At 48.4% G+C, this 17,915-nt stretch overlaps 7 protein-coding genes across 7 annotated transcripts; 4 read left to right on the forward strand and 3 right to left on the reverse strand.

The window, feature by feature from the left end:
• Window positions 1-635: 635 nt before the first annotated feature.
• EV420DRAFT_540637 (uncharacterized protein) lies at window positions 636-2,882 on the forward strand. Its single transcript, XM_060482516.1, has 7 exons — window positions 636-1,239; window positions 1,297-1,376; window positions 1,434-1,931; window positions 1,981-2,187; window positions 2,245-2,370; window positions 2,423-2,512; window positions 2,579-2,882. Exons 1-7 carry the CDS (start codon window positions 738-740, stop codon window positions 2,735-2,737), a joined length of 1,662 nt encoding a protein of 553 aa, XP_060329435.1. The 5' UTR covers window positions 636-737; the 3' UTR covers window positions 2,738-2,882.
• Window positions 2,883-3,081: 199 nt separating this feature from the next.
• EV420DRAFT_1335834 (uncharacterized protein) lies at window positions 3,082-4,503 on the reverse strand. Its single transcript, XM_060468864.1, has 6 exons — window positions 4,275-4,503; window positions 4,168-4,219; window positions 3,876-4,116; window positions 3,761-3,810; window positions 3,686-3,698; window positions 3,082-3,627 (listed from the first exon to the last, which is right to left on the reverse strand). Exons 1-6 carry the CDS (start codon window positions 4,449-4,451, stop codon window positions 3,408-3,410), a joined length of 753 nt encoding a protein of 250 aa, XP_060329436.1. The 5' UTR covers window positions 4,452-4,503; the 3' UTR covers window positions 3,082-3,407.
• A 226-nt stretch (window positions 4,504-4,729) lies between these two features.
• On the forward strand, window positions 4,730-5,762 carry EV420DRAFT_1621178 (uncharacterized protein; the record flags this gene model as incomplete). The annotated part of the gene is made up of 2 exons (XM_060475667.1): window positions 4,730-4,792; window positions 4,842-5,762. 2 exons carry the CDS (start codon window positions 4,730-4,732, stop codon window positions 5,760-5,762), a joined length of 984 nt encoding a protein of 327 aa, XP_060329437.1.
• A 2,993-nt stretch (window positions 5,763-8,755) lies between these two features.
• EV420DRAFT_1621179 (uncharacterized protein) lies at window positions 8,756-9,843 on the forward strand (the record flags this gene model as incomplete). The annotated part of the gene is made up of 7 exons (XM_060475668.1): window positions 8,756-8,845; window positions 8,867-8,920; window positions 8,942-9,048; window positions 9,105-9,192; window positions 9,251-9,344; window positions 9,394-9,570; window positions 9,656-9,843. 7 exons carry the CDS (start codon window positions 8,756-8,758, stop codon window positions 9,841-9,843), a joined length of 798 nt encoding a protein of 265 aa, XP_060329438.1.
• A 626-nt stretch (window positions 9,844-10,469) lies between these two features.
• On the reverse strand, window positions 10,470-11,110 carry EV420DRAFT_1621180 (uncharacterized protein; the record flags this gene model as incomplete). Its single annotated transcript, XM_060475669.1, has 4 exons — window positions 10,470-10,610; window positions 10,656-10,804; window positions 10,861-11,021; window positions 11,085-11,110. 4 exons carry the CDS (start codon window positions 11,108-11,110, stop codon window positions 10,470-10,472), a joined length of 477 nt encoding a protein of 158 aa, XP_060329439.1.
• A 159-nt stretch (window positions 11,111-11,269) lies between these two features.
• Window positions 11,270-13,018, forward strand: EV420DRAFT_541108 (uncharacterized protein). Its single transcript, XM_060482517.1, has 5 exons — window positions 11,270-11,451; window positions 11,508-11,553; window positions 11,602-12,351; window positions 12,404-12,520; window positions 12,577-13,018. Exons 1-5 carry the CDS (start codon window positions 11,399-11,401, stop codon window positions 12,820-12,822), a joined length of 1,212 nt encoding a protein of 403 aa, XP_060329440.1. The 5' UTR covers window positions 11,270-11,398; the 3' UTR covers window positions 12,823-13,018.
• Window positions 13,019-15,495: 2,477 nt separating this feature from the next.
• Window positions 15,496-17,157, reverse strand: EV420DRAFT_1748999 (uncharacterized protein; the record flags this gene model as incomplete). Its single annotated transcript, XM_060480267.1, has 3 exons — window positions 15,496-15,766; window positions 15,818-16,271; window positions 16,386-17,157. 2 exons carry the CDS (start codon window positions 17,155-17,157, stop codon window positions 15,835-15,837), a joined length of 1,209 nt encoding a protein of 402 aa, XP_060329441.1. The 3' UTR covers window positions 15,496-15,766; window positions 15,818-15,834.
• Window positions 17,158-17,915: the final 758 nt, after the last annotated feature.

Consider the following 17,915-nt stretch of genomic DNA (forward strand, 5'->3'; position numbering starts at 1 on the left):
GAGATCCCGAGCTAATGCAGTCAGCTCCTGGATAGGATCTGATGTCGTACTGGTTGCAGTCGTGGACATTAAACAGCGCTTCCATCCCCCGTGATCAACCTTGTTACTGTTGACTGGTACAACCGGTAATAACGTGATGGCCCCGTCCAATATCGACTGGATGCGATCTTATTCCTGAAACATCTACATTTTCTCAACTTGGAATATATCGCGGTTACACACACTGCTCCCTGACGCGTGGGTCCATTGAATGACGCGGTCTGTCACTGGCGCAACCCTTATCCCCGTAAAGCGTTAGAAATCACCCGTGGCGCATCCGTCTTCGGTAACTCTATTATGCAGGTATCCGTCGTGACGAGACCATATCGTACACGTTCTCCTGCCTCTGCTCACAACGTGTCCGGCTGTACTAAAAGCCTTGTAGAAACTTTCAATAAAGCCCTTTGCGACCGGAAACCAGTATGACATGCCCCAAGTGTTTGAGCAAGGGGGATTGATGCCGAACCTGCTACACAGACTCTTCAGCACGCACGCTAGGAACCCCGGATTACCTACTGATTCCATGAACTTGGTGCTGCCCGCTCAACTGATCCAATTTCCAAATGTATGTCTGCGGTGCGGTGATCAATAAACGATCTGTATTTTTTTGGACTCACTGGCTCTCGCAATTTCCGTTTTGACGCTGGTCCTCTACTATAAATGAAGGCGCGTCCAGGTATGCAGACCAGTTATTCACGATGGCCCCCTCCTTTGAGACCCTCCCCCGCGACGTCCTGGAGCATGTCGCCCTCCTCACTACTTCCTCATTATCCCTTTCATCTTTATCCAACATCCTTTACCTCCTTCTCACCAGCCGAGCCATACATCACCAACTCTGCATTCGCTGCAATCCGCACCTCTATGCTCGAATTTTCCGCGCTATCTTTGACGTTCCATTCCACCGTTCATGCATCCCTCCCGACTCTGCCGTGGCTGCGGAACTGTCGCAGCGATTCCGTTTAATACGGCGGATCCAACGTAGCGACTACTCCACCAAGGCCTTAAGGCAGGATTTATGGACTGCATATGGGATGGTTCTAGAAAACGAAGGCTTGAATGTGTCTCATCTTAGAGGCGTTGGCTTTCTCGGGTTCCTTGACGGGCTTGTTCGCAAGTCAATAACGGAAGGCACTGCGAACAATGATGCCATCGAATGCATGGGTCTAGCCATCTGGCTGCTTGCTTTGACGATAACGAGACGTGGGCAGCTATCTACTATACCGAATCTACCGATGAAAGCTAACGTGCTTCTCGCAGGTGACATTAATAGCAGATCCGAAGCCTCGCGAGATGAGCTACTACTTCTCCTTCGGCCCTTCGTACTATCTATGGATAAGGTATCTTGTAATTCACTTCGCCCTGGTTGATGTTCTCACACCATACCTTTTGGGTAGACATCTCGAGCAAATGCCATCAACCACCCAAGAAATACTTCCTCGCACGTGTCAACTCAAAAGAACTCCTTCGATAAGGGGGATATAATTTACTATTCCCACAAGCAGACGCCTGAACCTTCATGCCCAAACCTCTCCTCAGCGGTGATTATCCTGACTTTTGCTCTCAAGCAAGGGGATGGCCCGCGATGTATACCGCCTGACATCCCGGTGAATAGGGCCGCAGCAACAGCGATGCAGTGGACGGGCCCTACACAGGAGGACTACTACGCCGTAGCCAGCTACAAAACACCACTCTTCGCAGACGTTCGCCAGACTTCTATAGCCATAAGGGAGGAGTCCAGGACTACCGCCGCTCTGGATACACTGGCGCACGAATATGGCTATGGAGCCTTTCAGGACGATCCCTGCTTGCATCAGCTCGGTGCGTCGGCCTCCGACACCGTATATCGATACATTCACCAAAGTCTTCCTGGCGTGTGGGAGGGGATGTACTTGGTGAGCTCAGACTTTTTGATTCTTGTGGTATTGTATTCACGTGAGGCAGGTTTCACCGCTTGAGACCAGCTCTTCTTCAACGCTGCCTGATGACACGGATGTGGACTTCATTTGCCAATCGCCTATGCAATGCGCTGTGTCTGTTCACTTTTGTTATAGCCCAAACGTCCCTGTGTCTTCTGAGCACATGGGGGAAGATCCACTCCACTGGAACGTCGACCCACTCAGTCTTTTCCAGTCACCATCTTTCTCAAAAGTAAGTAGGGCGCAGCAAATGATTAATTCACCTGTTACTGATGAATGCTGCTTCCAGAACGGCCGGAAGACTAACGGTCGAAGGGAATATTGCTATGATACGGACTTACCTAGCGGGCTGAATGCTCCATACGACGCATGGCGCGACCCTGGCCAAGCTTTAGACTGTATTATCACGGGAAAGGTTCGCACATATCTCGCGCTGTTGGTTCTTCAATTCATTCAATTGTATACAGACGCTTGAGGGCCACGACGAGGCTTGGGGTGCATACAAATTCTATGGACGCGTTTACAGAGATGGTAGCATCGTCATGAAGCGGGTGCCGGTGGGTCCAGGTTCTCAACGATCTCGAAAGCTAGACTGATCCCTGTCTTTCGTCCTTTTGTTGTAGAAGAACAGCTGGGAGACGGGCCTGGGTACATGGATATTCGAAGGGCATCTCGGGTATGGTGCTTCTTGGGTGGGGAAATGGCGATCAAGTGTTGCGCCAGGGGATGTAGGACCGCAGGGTATATTCAGCATGAGAAAACGCGGTCCGGAGAAGACTTGACCACCAACGTTGAGTGATCGACAGACTAGAAGAATTTTCTGGATCCATGGCCTCGAGCATCATCATCTGTTGTTCTGGTTTGACATATTTTACAGTACTAAACCACGTTAATGTCGGGTTATTGATATATTTAGATGTTTCCGAATCATTGATGTTCGGCAAGCTTCCTTGAGTTTGTGGACGTGTGATCTCCAATCAATACACGTAACATAAGCGAGAGATTTTCCTGAGTGTACGCGCCAAGGGAATTAGAGTGAATGAGACTGTTCCCCGTCGTACATAACCAGATGGATCTAATCAATCAGACTTACGACACGATGTTTAGAGCCGTCACGAACGGCATTGTTGAGCAAGCAAACAACTGAGTACTAGCTACACATCAGGGCGACGAAAAAGAGCCAAGCACTACTACAATTTGACGTCAATGTTTCCAGTCCTATAATTTACAAGTTTACAATTGTAATACCTCGAAAGCTTCCAAATTGTTAGGATAAGTATGGGTACTATATCAAGAAGCGGGAAGCTCCGCGGACAACACCGTGTTTCGCGGCAGAATACAAGCGGAAATAAGTTAGAAAGCGATACCAGAAGTCTCGGGGTTCGTTTATCAAGAATATAGCTTCGCAATCGACGACATTTCATTCGAAGTCACTGAAGGACGGAACGCCGCTCAATCAAACGATCTCATTACCTCATTTCTCCTAACATCTCCGGCGAAATTACTTGGGATGCCTTCCTTCCAATTGGGAACTTCAAAGGAAGATGTATGACACCATGGCTTGAGAGAAAGCTCCTTTTCAACCACGAGGGCAAAATGCTCTGACCAGCCTCTACGTGGAAAGGTCGCCGTCGTGGTTTCAACGAGTTTAGGATGAATGAGGTTTGCACGGCTAGAAGAATATCACTATGGTAAGTGTGGTGCTGAGATAACGATATGAATTCACACACAGGCCCACGTTGTCTACGGGGAGCAAGGCGACGTGTGAGGTGAAAAAGGCGTTCGGGAAGAGAGATTGGACTTACCGAGAATAGTTGAAAGTTGCAGAACTTGCCCGATCATAGTGATATTGCCACTGCCCAGAATAACGGGATTCAAATGGGACCGCAGGAGACATGCCACGGGGATGACGAGACTTACCCTTTGACAAAGATGTCCTGGTGCCGCACGACGGCATCACAGACACTGTCTGCCTGGTCTTCAGCGCCTCCAAGTTGCAAGATAAGATCACGGGCAACAATGGCGCCCTTGAATTCAAAAGACAGCTTCGTGGTGGAGAGAAACCGGTCGGCAGTGCCGATATCATGAAGAAGGCATGCAAGATAATACGTTTCAAGGTCATAAGACCATGCAGGGAAATGGGTGCGAGTCAGGGCAACACCTAGACGCGGTTTGAGGAGGACTTTTTGTTAAAAGTACCGACCGCACATACCATAAACGTAGACTCTGTTGCTGTGGTTAAAAGTCTGTTCGTCTAGATGTTCCTAGAGAGGAAAAAATATGATAACTACATGATAAGAAAGATGAAGTAAATCTTACGCTGACGAAGTCTTTTACTTTCTGAACTAACGGACTATCTGGAAGGGGGAAATCGTTTATGACGAAGAGATCCTGCTTAGGATTGTCACCGCTGGCTGTAGGGTGGTCCCGGAAGAGGACGTCTGGATCCCTGGGAACGGGCTGAAACCCATAGAAAGCAATACTAGGGTCTGACATCGTGGTGAGAGAAAGGATGCGTGTTTCTTCTTTACGGGACTTAATAAACGCCAGACTTCCAACGCGATATGATGTAACATCATGCCAGTCACATCTGCTGAGTCAGAGTTATCCTGATTCACACGCCACAATTCATATTGTCTCTTGTTTACATGTTTTCGATGGAAGGATCCGCCTGTCAAGAAACGCCTCAGCAACGTCCATCGCCCATCACCGTCGTCGTCGTCGACACCGTCCGCTCCTTCAATTTCCTGATCTCTCTCTCTCTCTCCACCACCATGATATCCTCGCTAGCAGTCCTTTCAGTGCTCACGACCGCGGTCTTTGCCCAGTCTTCTTCAGTGAGTCCCTATACGTTTCAGGATCAGGCTTTTTTCTGATTCTTGTCAGTCGTCGGCGGCCTCTGCATCGTCAACGAGCAACCCATTAATTCCATCGGGTATCAGCACCAATTGCAAGAATTTTCTTGAATCTTTGGACAGTGATTCCTCCCTGGCAACATGCACGAAGGCCCTAGCCACTGCGACGTCCGCTTACGCCCCAGGCAATTCATCATCGACCTCCTCGTCCTCCGAAATCACCAAAGTTCTCGACAATGTCTCCTCCAATTCATGCGAAGTGACCATCATGACCTCGATCATTGCGAATTTTGGATCGGCCTGCCAGACCGAGCTTGTCACAACTCCCGTCAAGGATGTCGTCCTGTTGTACGATACCGTCTATATGATGAATCCTTGGCTCGACGTGCTTGTCACCAAGGATGACAGTGGAACATATTGTGTCCTAGAGTCCTACAACGCGGCTACCAACAGTACCTCCAGCTCGGCGTCGGCAAGTGGCTACAGCAATGCTGCTGCTGTTGGAACTACCAGTCTCCAAGAAGTACAAGATACCCTCGTTGTGAATTTAGATTCCAGCAGCACGCTGTCTCGGCGAGCACAAACCGTCATTGCCACCCCCAATGCGACGACTTGGACTACGAACGGCATTCCATTCCTCTTCTTCACCGACACGCTATCTTCCACTACCCTCTGCACCACCTGTTCGCGTAACGTTATGACCACCTGGATTTCATGGGAATCCAAGGTGCCGTATGCCCCCGCTGCCCAAGAGAGCGCCCTCTTAAGTGGCTTGAACAGCCTTTATTCAGCCATTCAGACTAAATGTGGCAAATCGTTCCTTAGCGGTGCTGTCACAGCTGCAGGCGGCCTTGGTACCAGTGGTGCTGCTCGTATGGCGGCCAGCGGAAAGGGTTTGGCCAGCTTCGCTGCAGGGCTGGTGGGTTTGGCGGTTGCATCTGTCTTTCTTTGAGGGGCAAGAGGAAGAGAACGAGGGGGGATCGTTGCTGGTTCTCATCGGACTTTCTCCGATCTGTTTCTCTTTTCCCCTCATACGATTACCATCATCTTTCCTAGCATTGCTTGACTGCCTTGTATACCCATTCCGTAGGAACGTCAAGTATCATTTGATTTGCCATTTGGGTACCACGGGTCTTGGATTATCGTTTCTTCACGGTTATCGGTGATTTATATTTTTCTAGCTTCCATACCGTGACCCATTTATATCCATTCCATATATAGCCTCCAGCACACGAACTAATTATTCTTCATTTGTTGTAAGCTATACGGCCTCGTTTGTTGAAAGCTAGCTCCTCTACATCTTGCTACATAAGGTTTTACAGACTACCATTCTGTATAAAAAGAATCTACCGTGGATCGGAATTGATTGATGCCAAGGCAAGTCTCATGCTAGAGCGTGAGAGGGCACAGCCATAGCGACGCGACAAGACGGCTTGTACGTGCTTCTCTTCTCTTGACAACTCTTCCGCCGTACTGAATAAGCTGTTCCAGGCTTCTTTTTTCGTCCCGTGAGAAATTTGGGTGGATTAAACGTTTTGCATATTCTAGGTAAGACAAGCTATTCCCCAATCTCCATCTCTGACTTTCTCATGAAGGGGACCCGAGGCCGCCCCCCGTCAGACCGGGTATCTCTTTCTTAGAATTTGATGCGGCGCAATGTCCTATAAAATCTCAAGGCGATGATATATCAGACGTAATATTTCTTAGAAACGATGAGTATGTTTAAGGTCACAATTTTCCAATGCGTATTGCTGAACGTAAAGGTTTAATTAGTACGAATGGCATTGAGAAATGACCGACACACATTAATTTTCCTGATTTTTGTCGATAGGAGTTTGCTAGCGCGGCCGGAACACCGACAACAACGACGGAATAATAAACAGAGTAATGTATCCCGCGTTTCTTTCAAAAAAAACCGCCATATAATTCGCAACACAGCCGGATGCTACGTATTTTACCTCCGCATCATGTCCGAGTCTTGTCATGGCGACTTGGTTGTAGACCAGGATTCTGGGGAAGGTTTCATCCTCATCACTACCAGCTTGAGTTCGACAGCACAGTCGGTGCATGTATTAGCCTTTGACGCCTGTACGCCATACGAGAGCTCGCCGATTCGGAGGACGCGAATTTAACAAACCATCGATAAAGTCGAGGAGTTAGCCGAACGTACGTGGAAGGTCCCCGCGGAGCCCATAACTCGTAAACCGACTTACAGAGAACGGTAAAGCATCAAGCTAGGTCTGTGGCCGGTTCCGCCTTGCTGACAAGTCACACCTAGACTCTATGAAGAGGCGGAGTTGGAGCCAGAGACGCGGGAGCACCAGGACGCTCTGGCAGCTGTGAGAACCGTACGACTCTGAGGGTCTATCGACACTTGTGCAGTGCCATGTGTGGGCTACCGTATAATAATGACTTGAAGGAGGAACAGAAGACGTTTTACTGCGCTCCAAAACGAACGTTCTACTTTCTACGACTCCGTGCTCCGAGGACATGTCGTACCGGGTAGGTACTGGTCCGTTGATCAGGCCAAGTATGTGGTAAATGATATTAATATCCGCAGACTCTCCCCAGCAGGCCCCTGCCGGGTTTAGCCAGGGTGCTAAGCCCACGAGAGAAGGCTTTGACTGAAGCAAACTACAGTCGAACGAGGAAATGGCTGACAATGAATCCCAAGCAGCTACCGTTGCGCAGAGTGCGGCATGTTACTGAGGGGATGAAATAATATTATGCAGACGGCCATTGAACTGGGGTACGATTCAAATTTGTGTAAGCTTACTCGTGTTGATCGACTAGTTCTAGATGCCAACGGTATTCAACTGGAGTTATTCTCAAGTATTACTTGAAACTCTATGTCTTATTGGTCCTATAGAGTAGGTGATACGAGTAATCTGGGCAACCTAAAATCGGGAGTGAAAGATTCGATGTCACACGCACGACTCATAGCTCCTCAAGTTCAGGATTGAAGTCTGCACTATTCCTGCCGTGTAAGAATACATACCCAATTTATCTTTCACGTCTACTGAGACTCGAATTAGCACACTCCATAAGGAAATATATTATTTGGACCCTATCGTGCAGGGACTGAAGTACAGTGACTGATCGTACGCGTGCCCCACTGCGGCATGCCTCACAAAACCAATTTAATATCCTACAGGCGCCGTGAAAGAATCCATGGAGCGAGTGGAGCGGGCGGTGTATACTGCACCGAAAGGTGAACTGCGGCCCGCTTCTCAAGATCACTGTCAAGGATTGTTCCCGAATCCCGTTCAACACGCATTCTCAGATGAAAGAAGCACATCAACTCTAGCCTCGACCAACCCAATCGGCGAAAACGGACCTGAAAAAGGCTTGGGAAGCCTTCGAGGATTAATATTCGCACAGTTCCTGAGACGATCGTGTAGTCTCCGGTAATATGATAGAAACTGTAAGCGCCTAGATGCAATACCCCCGAGATGAACATGACTGATGGTAAATCATATTAATAGAGCCCAGCTGGTCAAGATACGAGATAGCAGGGCGTTACATGGCGGCGATAAGGCCTATACTTACCTATTTGCCGCCTCAGATTGGGTCATGTGGATAACATGCCTAGTACACGCCTTCATATGAGATGAGGGTAATTGTATAGATACCGGGTTAACCTTTCTCTAGTTGTGCGCCGCAGCCATTTAGCACCGCCACTCGTCAACCCCGATCAGAACTCCACTGCCGCCGGTAGCGAAAGCGCAAATCCTTTTTGGCTTTCAATTGCGCGGGATTCCGTTGAACACGCGGGGTCGCCTCTCTTCGGCTGGTTCTCGTGGAAACGATTCTATTACTTTAACCGGATGCACGAAACAAGACGAAATAACCATTGAATCGTCGTTTCATACAAATCAAATCCGTGATTTTCTCGTTGCTAGGACAGAGGATGGATTCGCTAACGGTCTTTTTAGTATTTGTGTTATGTCGGCTCTCACTGGAGGAGTTCCTAACAAAGCGCCGCGGCACGCTGAGCTTCTGAAGTCAATCGCGACACTGGATTACGTGCCACCCGTACTAGAGCAGCAGAAGTAGCACCTTTCGGATCTACAATCGCAGGTGAAGAGGTTGACTCAGACCCTCGTAGAGGTATAGCGAACAACGAAGAAGGAGCGCCATGAGTTTCTAGATTTAAAAGACTCTACAGGGAGGAAAATGTGGTCAAAGGTGACCGGAAAAAAGGATGAATTTCAGGCGAGGATCAATAAGGAGGAGAGGTACTATTTTTTTAAATTGAATTCCAGTTTTGAATCGTCGGGCTGATAAAGAGTAGGGAGTACGTCGAAGCGTTGGAGAAAGAAATAGTAGAGAAGAGAAATGTCGAGATGCTTGAGCAAATGATTGCCGAAGCCTTAACAGTGGTATGTTGGATACGCGATGCTTATCATTGACGCGTAAAGATCTGACATTGCCCCACAGAAAGCTGAATTGTCGGAGAATTTGGAGAAATATACGGCAATGAAAAAGGAGTTGCAGGATATGTATAGCTCGTTATTTGATGGACGTGCGGAAGGTGAGTGTACATTGTTCTTTGCATCCGGGGGGCTTAGCGGCGAATGCAGAATTCCCACACGACGATGAATTGGAACAGCAGTTAGCTATGGCCGAATCCACACATGCGCGATTACTGGCGCAACTGAATTCAGATTCACAGGTAGTCAAGTTACTACGTCAGGCAGAAAGCAAAATGCAGGCTGCGCAGACGGCCATGAAGGAGGCGGTGGAAATGTCTTTTTATGGTTTGTCTTCATACCGCGCAGTTTATGAATTTTCTTCCTCTGATTAGACATTAGTTCCAACAGCTAGTGAGTTGATCCTTTCGAGTGGAAATCAGCTATCCTTATGCAACTAGCTCCGTCGAAGTGATGGAACAGTCAGCACTAGGACAGGCCGAGTTTCGCTCGTCCCAAGCAAAGGTATTAATTGAACAGGCGCGGAATATCTCGCCCCTGATACAGCCCATGCCCAAATTCGAGATACCTACTGCGTACGTTGGTTGCTTTTCTTTATAGCCAGACTGTTTACGAACTGGCCTTTTATGCTAGCTCTTTCTGGGACGACGTGTTCTTTGACAATGCAATGTCTGATATAAATAGGCACCGTACGTATTGCTGGAGATGCTGTGAGCGAATATTGCTTTAATGTATATTATTCAGGCGAAACGAAGGCGGCAGCTGAAGCCCTGGATAAGGCCTATAAGCACCTCAAAGACGAGCTCAGGGCCGCTACTTCTCAGGCGGAGATGGGCGGGGCTGACCTGGCTGAAGCTGCTGCAGTTTTGGCTGAAAGTCGTACTAGTCTTGACGCATTTAGGAGGGGAATTTTTGAGAAGATAACAGAGAAAGGGGATCTGCCAGCTTACGGTGAATGCCATTGGAAGAGCAGTATGCCGTCATCTCCCATTTCTAAGGAAGGTACACTGATCACCTGAACGATAGACAATCCATTCGCTGCCGCGCTGTTGCGATCATGATGCGCGCGTCGGTCGGCTTCTCAACTTTCAGGAATGTATATATATGATATTTCGTACAAGGTCTGGAAAGAAGGGGAAAAAAGAAAACGAAAGCTTTAGTTGCGTACAGTGCCTGGTGAATGATATGGTTAAATGATAACGGCAACATGTGCTATTCACGCAGCCTCATATTTGGAGAATAAGAACAAGCAGTCCTATCTCCACCGCAGTGACGACACCAGAGACCGCGAGTACTATCCATCCTGCCGTAATGAACGGGCGTCCAAAGACACGAGTGTTCTCCTGCCCAACGGTTTGTATGGGGACCTTCGACGGAGCATTAAAGTTTTCAGCATTGACACGAGTGTGTACGCTATCCCCATCCGCCTCCGTCTCTGGCGATTCTGTTTGGGGTTCGGGTTCGGGTTCCTGAGGGTCTGCAAAGTCATGCTGTGAATGACGGGACCGCAGAAAGGCGATAATGAAGAGGAGGCATCCCAGGATGGCGAAAAGAAGTCCAACTTTTGATTGTCAGAAGAATTGTCTGAAAAGGAGGGGGGAAGGGGGGACAACGTACCTTTGTAGAATCGATGGTCGAATAGACGGAGAATGGTTAGGGCATACCCAAGGTTACCCATTGCGGATCGACTATACGCCCCGTGAAAAGTTCTTTGGCGAGCTCTGAGCTCGACTAGTTCGCTCATATCGGTTGTGTGAAAGGATCTGGCTCTATGGCCCCTGCAGAATTTGAATGCCACGGTCTGTCACAGATTTCGAGTTTAATACGACATAGTATCATACCTGTATCGACGGTGTGTGTCGCTCATTGTCGACAGAAATCAAAGAAAAAAATGCGACGAAAAAGATTCCTGGAAGAAGATGAAAAGGGATTCGGACCTTGGCGGTGGTGGTGACCAGAGGAACCGAATTATTTCAAATTCTGAAAACAGCAATCACCGCTTTGATCACATGATTTTGGTTTTTTTCTTTTCTGAACACCAAGTCGGCGGTGTCAAGACCTGGTTCCGGCTCGTTACGGCGCTGAAGAACGTCGTTTACTGTGGGAGCGCCTCACTAGTACAATAGTACGGTAATAACGACGCTGGAGCTTGGATATGCAGTGGTCTGTATTTGGCAGAAGCCAATGCTTCAAATTTCCTGTACGAAGGTACGCAAACTCGTGTCTCCTTGAAAGGCATACTTAACTTTGTTATGTTATTATAGAATAAATGGAATACTATGTAATAACGCTTTTACGCAGTTGTCGCCAGTAGGTTATCATCCGTCACGTCTGTTCCTACTGAACAAGATTTGACAGTCAAACAGCGTAAGCCGTCCGAGATATACGCTGCAAGGTTTCCTGGCTTCGCGCAGCTTCTCTAGTACGCCACGGCGGGCGTCTTCAGAATCCAAAATAGCAGACACTCCTGCTGGCTCTGCTACAGCGACATTACCCGATGCATTACCCCCCACCGCACCCTCTCCCGTCGTTATAGAACCCTCATCCATACCAACTGACATTGTCTCTGAAGCAGTCAATACTATCCCCCCTCTCCAGTTCGGCGATCTTGCCTCACTAGGTCTTGTCTCATGGTCACCTCCCTCATTCTTTCGTTTGATGTTCGAGGGTATCAACGTTACCACCGGCCTGCCCTGGTTCTGGACCATCATAATAGGTTCTATCATCGCCCGAGGGATTGTCATACCCTTCGCTATCAGTGCCCTCAGCCAGAACCAGCGCCTTGGGGTAATTTCACCCAAGTTGAAAAATCTGCAAGAGCAGATGACTGTGGCGAAGGAACGAAGGGACACTCTGATGCAGCAGAAGTCTGCATTGCAGATTAGCGCACTGATGTCGTCGGCTCAGGTTAAGCCGATGATGCTCATCCTGGGCCAAGCGGTCACGTTCGCTGTATCTATATCTGCGTTTGTGGGTGTGCAGAAGATGGTTGCTCTCCCTGTCCTTCAGCTCACCCAGAGTGGTTTTTTTCTCATTCCCGATTTGACAACGCCAATGCCCATACCAATGAACCTCTTGATAGGGTCTTTGATATTTCTGCAAGTTCGGGTAGGTCTCTGCGCTTGACGGTTAACGCTCTGAACCATGATTATGCCTTCAGAATCAAATGTCGGAATCGACGCTTGCAACGCCTGAGTATGTGGCCAGGATGAACGTTCTGAGTACGTGCTTCCCCGTGATGTCCACGTTAGCTATCTGGGGAACGGGAACGTCGTCTGTGAGTGCTCCGTATGACAATTATCTCTTGTGCAAACTCTTATTGGATCCTTGTAGGCGGTTGGCCTGTATCTTCTGGTAACGACAGCGATGCTGTCGCTTCAATCCCTTATACTTCGGCACCCTGCGATAAGACAGCGGTTGGGCATACAGGCCTTTAGAGATGTGACCTTCCCCACCCCTGCGCGCTTGCGGTCGGACTTCCATTCCGTCGCTAACGAATTGAAGGAATGGTACCTCAGCAAAACTAGGCCGCAGCCGTCGAAGCGCTCTCTGCGATCGAACGTAAAGCACAAGCGGTAGCACAAACCTTATTAATGTGAAATACATTGTTTCGTTCTGAATAGCCATACTAGTGACCATCAGTACCACCGGTTCATCTTGGAAGCTCCTCCACGTCGAAGTACAGAAGGTTGTCCGGAGAGGAAGTCCCGGGTTTCAATCTCCTCCATTAATCAAACAACTGGCTATTATTAGGCTTTGTTATTCGCGCCAAGCCATGCTACCACCCCGTTACACCTCACCTGCCTTTTGGTGCCTAGCCTCGGTAATCCTCCAGGTGTCCTCCTCTAGCACAATCGGCGGCGTTTGCATATTCCCGCACGCTGAGAAGCCTGAATATACATTCAACGACGACGAGTCATGCGTCTGGCACTATAATACTGCCGGGTGCACTAAGAAGTCGGTGTTCAGGGATGCCTTCATCCCATTTCATGTTCCTGTGTGCGTTTCCACTATGTGAAGGTAGGAAGGATGGTAGTCCTGTTGTTGTGCCTTCTGAATGGACATGTAACTCCGTACCTGTGGAGAGTTATCTGCGAAAGTCCATTAAACTCATAGGAGTAATACTTACTACAAAAATGACTAACTGCTACGGAGCCGAACCCGCCTCAGCTGGTGTGAAATTTAGGACAGGAGACAACCAACATCCAACAAATGGGGAGGCCCTTAGAGCGAACGCATGAGTATCAAAAAGGAGTCGACAAAACAGCTTGGCTCTATAAACACTGCAAATAGTTGTGACTATGTGAAAAGCACCATTAGATATATTGCGACGACGACTAATTACACATACAACTGCGTTTCGAGTCCTGAATGACCGCTCACCACGGAAGACAAAGACCAGATGCTGTCGAGAAAAGAGCGCATTGGACAAGATAGAACCTCGCCACCTCCCCCCCTACTCGATAATCCTGCCAAGATGTTCTATTTTGATGGCCGCAAACGTCAAGAAACTCTAGCCAGTTCCTGAATTTGTTCCCAGCAAACAATGCGGTTCAATTTTTTCCGCAATGAAAACGCGTAGGAATTCAGCTTTGGACTCTATGCAAATGGTCAGCGGGGTTACGGCAGGCGCCTTCCTCCGAGACATCGGGGGACCCGTGGAATGTCGAGGGACTCATGCCTCCGCCAGTCAGACGATATGACATTCATTTAGTTAACCCCGGAGGTTTTCCGGTTTTGAAGGGGACACTTGAGGCTGTTTTTTTTCTACCAAGCCAAACGGTATGGTGATGCATCGCCATTAGAGTACGTGCGACTAGAAAGGATCATTGTAGAATGAAAGGAGAGACGAAGAAATTCTGATGGTGGTGACAAGGATCCAGAAAAATATAGAATTCATCCCAGGTACTGAGGATATAAATGGGATGTAACAGATGATTACGGAGAGCAGGTAATGCTTCGAACGACTAAGAGGTGACACAACAGGTTGTCTTGAGACGACGCATTGCAGAGAAGGCCCGATGTTTGAAGTGAATTATGTATTTTCACCTCCGACGACACTTTGCGTAGCAACAGCACGGTGACACTACCAGCGCCTATGTACCTCACTCATCACATTCCCACCAGATCGAAGCTGAACATTCACCGTACACGTCACCCGGTTTGTCAGGCGCAATACCGGCAGTCGTCAATATCCCTCCATGTCCCAATTGCGGATGCCTCGATCTCCGGCTCAACACATCACCTCCAAATCCTGGCATTCTTCTCGCGCCACACTAAGACGTCTAAGACCTTGACCCTAGGATACCATACGCTGGTCAACACGATAACCTGGAGGAAGACTGGGAAATCTTCCTCCGGCTCGAGATAAAATGCGCAGGTGGGTCAAGGGCGTCACTGATTTCTTAAGAGGAAGGCTGGCTAACTTGAAGAACCAATTCATGCTGCGAGGCCCGAAGGTCTTCCCAGAAACGATCATAGTCACGCAAGGAACGCTGGAGATGTCGAGTAGTTCTTGATCGCGTAGGCTGAGCACTGATTAAAGGATAAATATGGGTAGACGGTACGTATGCGAAAGCACCTATTACCAGTTCAGATATAATTCAAAATGAGTCCCTGAAGGCCACCAGTAGTAGTCAAGATTCGTTGACCTTCTCGTCCGCGTCCCAGCTCGAAGTACTGGAGAGATAGCTTCCTTAGGCAGGCGAAGGAAGCGGGAACCAAGGTGGAAGACTCACAATATCTAACACCTTCAAGGATGGTCTCTCAGTATATACTGTCTTTCTCGCGTCTCGTCCCGCACGCGGACCATTGACCAAGGCGTGAGCACAGGCAAGTTGAAAAGGATACGCCGGAAGCTGTGCTTGTTCACTGTCATGCTGTCAAGAATGAGTGAGGTGTTGATCAGAGGCGGTTCCAGGTTTCCCCGGCTGCCTCATCTTGGGAGTGGGTGAAGCGTCTCTAATCTTGACGTTGAGATTGGCTACCTAGATCATCGTATCAATGAAGTCTTGCCAATGGATCATCAAGAGTGACCACACATTGTTTGTGATGTCGGTGCATACGATGCGTAGTTCTTGCTAGTATTGGATGAGACATAAATTGACGGCGGGATGCACGAAGAGACGTAGAAAAATACGTGTGGTTGTAGATGAGTTATATGTTGAAGATAACAATCGATTCAAAGTAATTTATGAGGCCACGGTGCCAGGAATCAAGGACCGAAGTATCCAGCGGCGGATGTAGCTGGCCGCGCGGATTGTAAGTACAGCCACAAGGATAGGTACTTCCGGACCGAAGAACCGAACTAGAGTTCGAAGAACGCCTGCGTGTCACCAGGTACGAGATAAGAAGCTGCTAATCAGCTTGATGTGCTACCATTACGAATCTATTTGCATGGATCTTAATTCTTGCACCGAGATCACCTTGCTAGCAAACAGATGAATAAGATATGACAAGAAATAGAAACGAAATTGCTATGAAAAAAGTAGCAAAAAACCCTATCACGCATCGGTAGTGGGCACTATGTCACTTTAAGCATGTACCAACAAATGCATGAAGACGGCGCACCCACTTTTCACATCCTCTCCCCTACTCCACTATGACTCGCTTGCTGCACCTCACCATCCCCCTCGCACTTAACACTGGCAACCTCGCCAAAATATCCAGCCGTGTCACATCCCCAAAAGTCTGCATCTCCTCAGGCTCGACATTACTCTTCTGACTTTTCACATCCTTGAGAATCAAGGAGATATTGAGTGCACGAAACCTAGTGAACCGCGGGCCTGTTAGCAGAGCATCGAGCGCCGCCCAGATACGGATGTTGTCAAAAAACTTGGGGAACTCGCTCTCTGGATCGATATGGATGCTTAGCTGGGTTAAGGCTGAAGCCGAGTCGGTGGAAGTAAGGCAGGCCAAGAACCATGTCAAGTTGCGTGGCCCGAAAATGTCGTGCCCGGAAGCGCACATGGTTACGTTGGGAACTGCGAAGATGTCCAGGAGCTTGTCAGCGCGCCAGTTGTCGTCCACTATTATGTCGTCGATTAATAAGGTCCACGATAAGGAGGGCAATTATTCTTACTTCCAACCCAAGTATCACCTAGGACAAGTTCCCGGAGTGTCTTTTGAGCAGCAACAAGAACCTTTTGAGCTGCTGGTGCATGCTCCAGGTTGAGATACTGGACAGAGAGCTTCCTCAGACTGAAGGGCAAACCGGGCCTGCCGATCGAGAAAGAAGTCGAAGATTTGTGAGTTTACGATATCTAGTACCTCCAAAGATGGGCCGGGGTCAACTGGTCCGACAGTTGTATTGTAATAGGCATTCTCTTCTTCAACCGAAAAGGATAGGGGTGGCAGAACCTGCCTTACGTTGGCGCGAGATCCAGAAAGCGACGTGAGAGCGTGCAAGTAGGGAAGGATTTCTCGGAAAGTACGTTGACATATTGCCATGTTGTCAAGGATGAGGGATGTGACAGTAGCTGAACTCCAGGGACCGTTGGGCGAGCGAGTGATGTGAAGAGTTTCGAGGTGGGGAAGAAGGTTCAAGGGGAGCCCTCTAGCGGCCCTGCGACAGTTGTTACGCAGCGTTGCATCATCAATCTTCTGCCTGAAGTCGCCGGTGGTATCTTCAAGTTGTTCGAGCCGGTCATCGCAGCATCCACATCGGTTTTCATTGCCTGGGGGAAGGGTGATGTGGAGGTATTTAACGAAGTTGGATAAGGCCGGGAATTCCTGGAATATGGTTGATAAGCTGTCAAATTGGAATATCGACGATGCGTGGATATAACGGAAGAGATTGAAGGTGGCCCGTTGGTAAAAAGCTTTTGAGACAGTGCGCAGGGCTACCAGAGAAGCCTGGTCATCGCCACATTTATCAACTATCAACTCCTTGAGTTCGGAGGATAGTGTGTCCATAGTGAATTAGAAGGCCCTGTGAAAGGCAATACTAGCTCAAGGTGATAAGGCAGGGCCTTCTACACTGACTCTGCCAGAAGATAATATATCGTTGCTAGCATCGTTTATAAGATAACATGATTACGAAAGGGTTGATGAACACCTACCAGGTTGACGGCCTGTGATAGCAGGAGGAGAGGCTTTGAGCAGGGGACAATTGTGAAGTGCTATTCTTAAAAGTAAGGAAAAGGAAGGAAAGGAGAAGACTTGCTACGCAGTGTGCAGATTTGTATTATATAATTCAGTTAGTAGCCATCGGATACCGTGAAGGTGACATCTTCGCGCCTATATAAGTAAATATAATGATGAGACAGGGTTATTTTCACTTCAATGTAATGTGGGATGTCTCGCGTAGCGGAAGGCGGTATTTTCACTGATGACGACGTGGGAATGTTCAGAGAAGGAAGGAGGTACAAAAACGCTGGAACATCAGCCAGCTACTCGACCTTGGAGTACCTTCGAATTCTCCATGTTTACGGTCTGTGGAGGGAAATATCTATCTAACTGAAGTTGAGGACAGTAAGCACAGTGGTACTGCCACGCACAACTTCATACACAGTTCATCCCTAAATGAGCAGTACCAGTGGGATCCCGAAGAAAAATTTATAACATGTCGTGCTTGTCATTTTTAGAAAGTTGTTGGAAGCTAGGTACATATTACTATATGAGAGGGGGACAGAGGTGTGGATACTTCAAGCTTGCGCTGCAGGCCGCGTCAC

Source organism: Desarmillaria tabescens (assembly GCF_030435595.1).
Source record: "Desarmillaria tabescens strain CCBAS 213 chromosome Unknown EV420scaffold_23, whole genome shotgun sequence".
Classification (NCBI taxonomy): Eukaryota; Fungi; Basidiomycota; class Agaricomycetes; order Agaricales; family Physalacriaceae; genus Desarmillaria; species Desarmillaria tabescens.

What these genes read in the sequence shown, in the direction of transcription:
- EV420DRAFT_541108 (XM_060482517.1), top strand. Translation starts at nt 11,399, where the DNA reads ATGCAGTGGTCTGTATTTGGCAGAAGCCAATGCTTCAAATTTCCTGTA. An exon ending in TTCAAATTTCCTGTACGAAG is followed by an intron (nt 11,452 to 11,507) that starts GTACGCAAACTC and finishes ATGTTATTATAG; the next exon opens with AATAAATGGAATACTATGTA. An exon ending in GGGGAACGGGAACGTCGTCT is followed by an intron (nt 12,521 to 12,576) that starts GTGAGTGCTCCG and finishes GGATCCTTGTAG; the next exon opens with GCGGTTGGCCTGTATCTTCT.
- EV420DRAFT_540637 (XM_060482516.1), top strand. Translation starts at nt 738, where the DNA reads ATGGCCCCCTCCTTTGAGACCCTCCCCCGCGACGTCCTGGAGCATGTC. An exon ending in TGCTTTGACGATAACGAGAC is followed by an intron (nt 1,240 to 1,296) that starts GTGGGCAGCTAT and finishes TGCTTCTCGCAG; the next exon opens with GTGACATTAATAGCAGATCC. An exon ending in TGTGGGAGGGGATGTACTTG is followed by an intron (nt 1,932 to 1,980) that starts GTGAGCTCAGAC and finishes CACGTGAGGCAG; the next exon opens with GTTTCACCGCTTGAGACCAG.
- EV420DRAFT_1335834 (XM_060468864.1), bottom strand. Translation starts at nt 4,451, where the DNA reads ATGTCAGACCCTAGTATTGCTTTCTATGGGTTTCAGCCCGTTCCCAGG. An exon ending in AAGTAAAAGACTTCGTCAGC is followed by an intron (nt 4,220 to 4,274) that starts GTAAGATTTACT and finishes TTTCCTCTCTAG; the next exon opens with GAACATCTAGACGAACAGAC. An exon ending in CAACAGAGTCTACGTTTATG is followed by an intron (nt 4,117 to 4,167) that starts GTATGTGCGGTC and finishes AACCGCGTCTAG; the next exon opens with GTGTTGCCCTGACTCGCACC.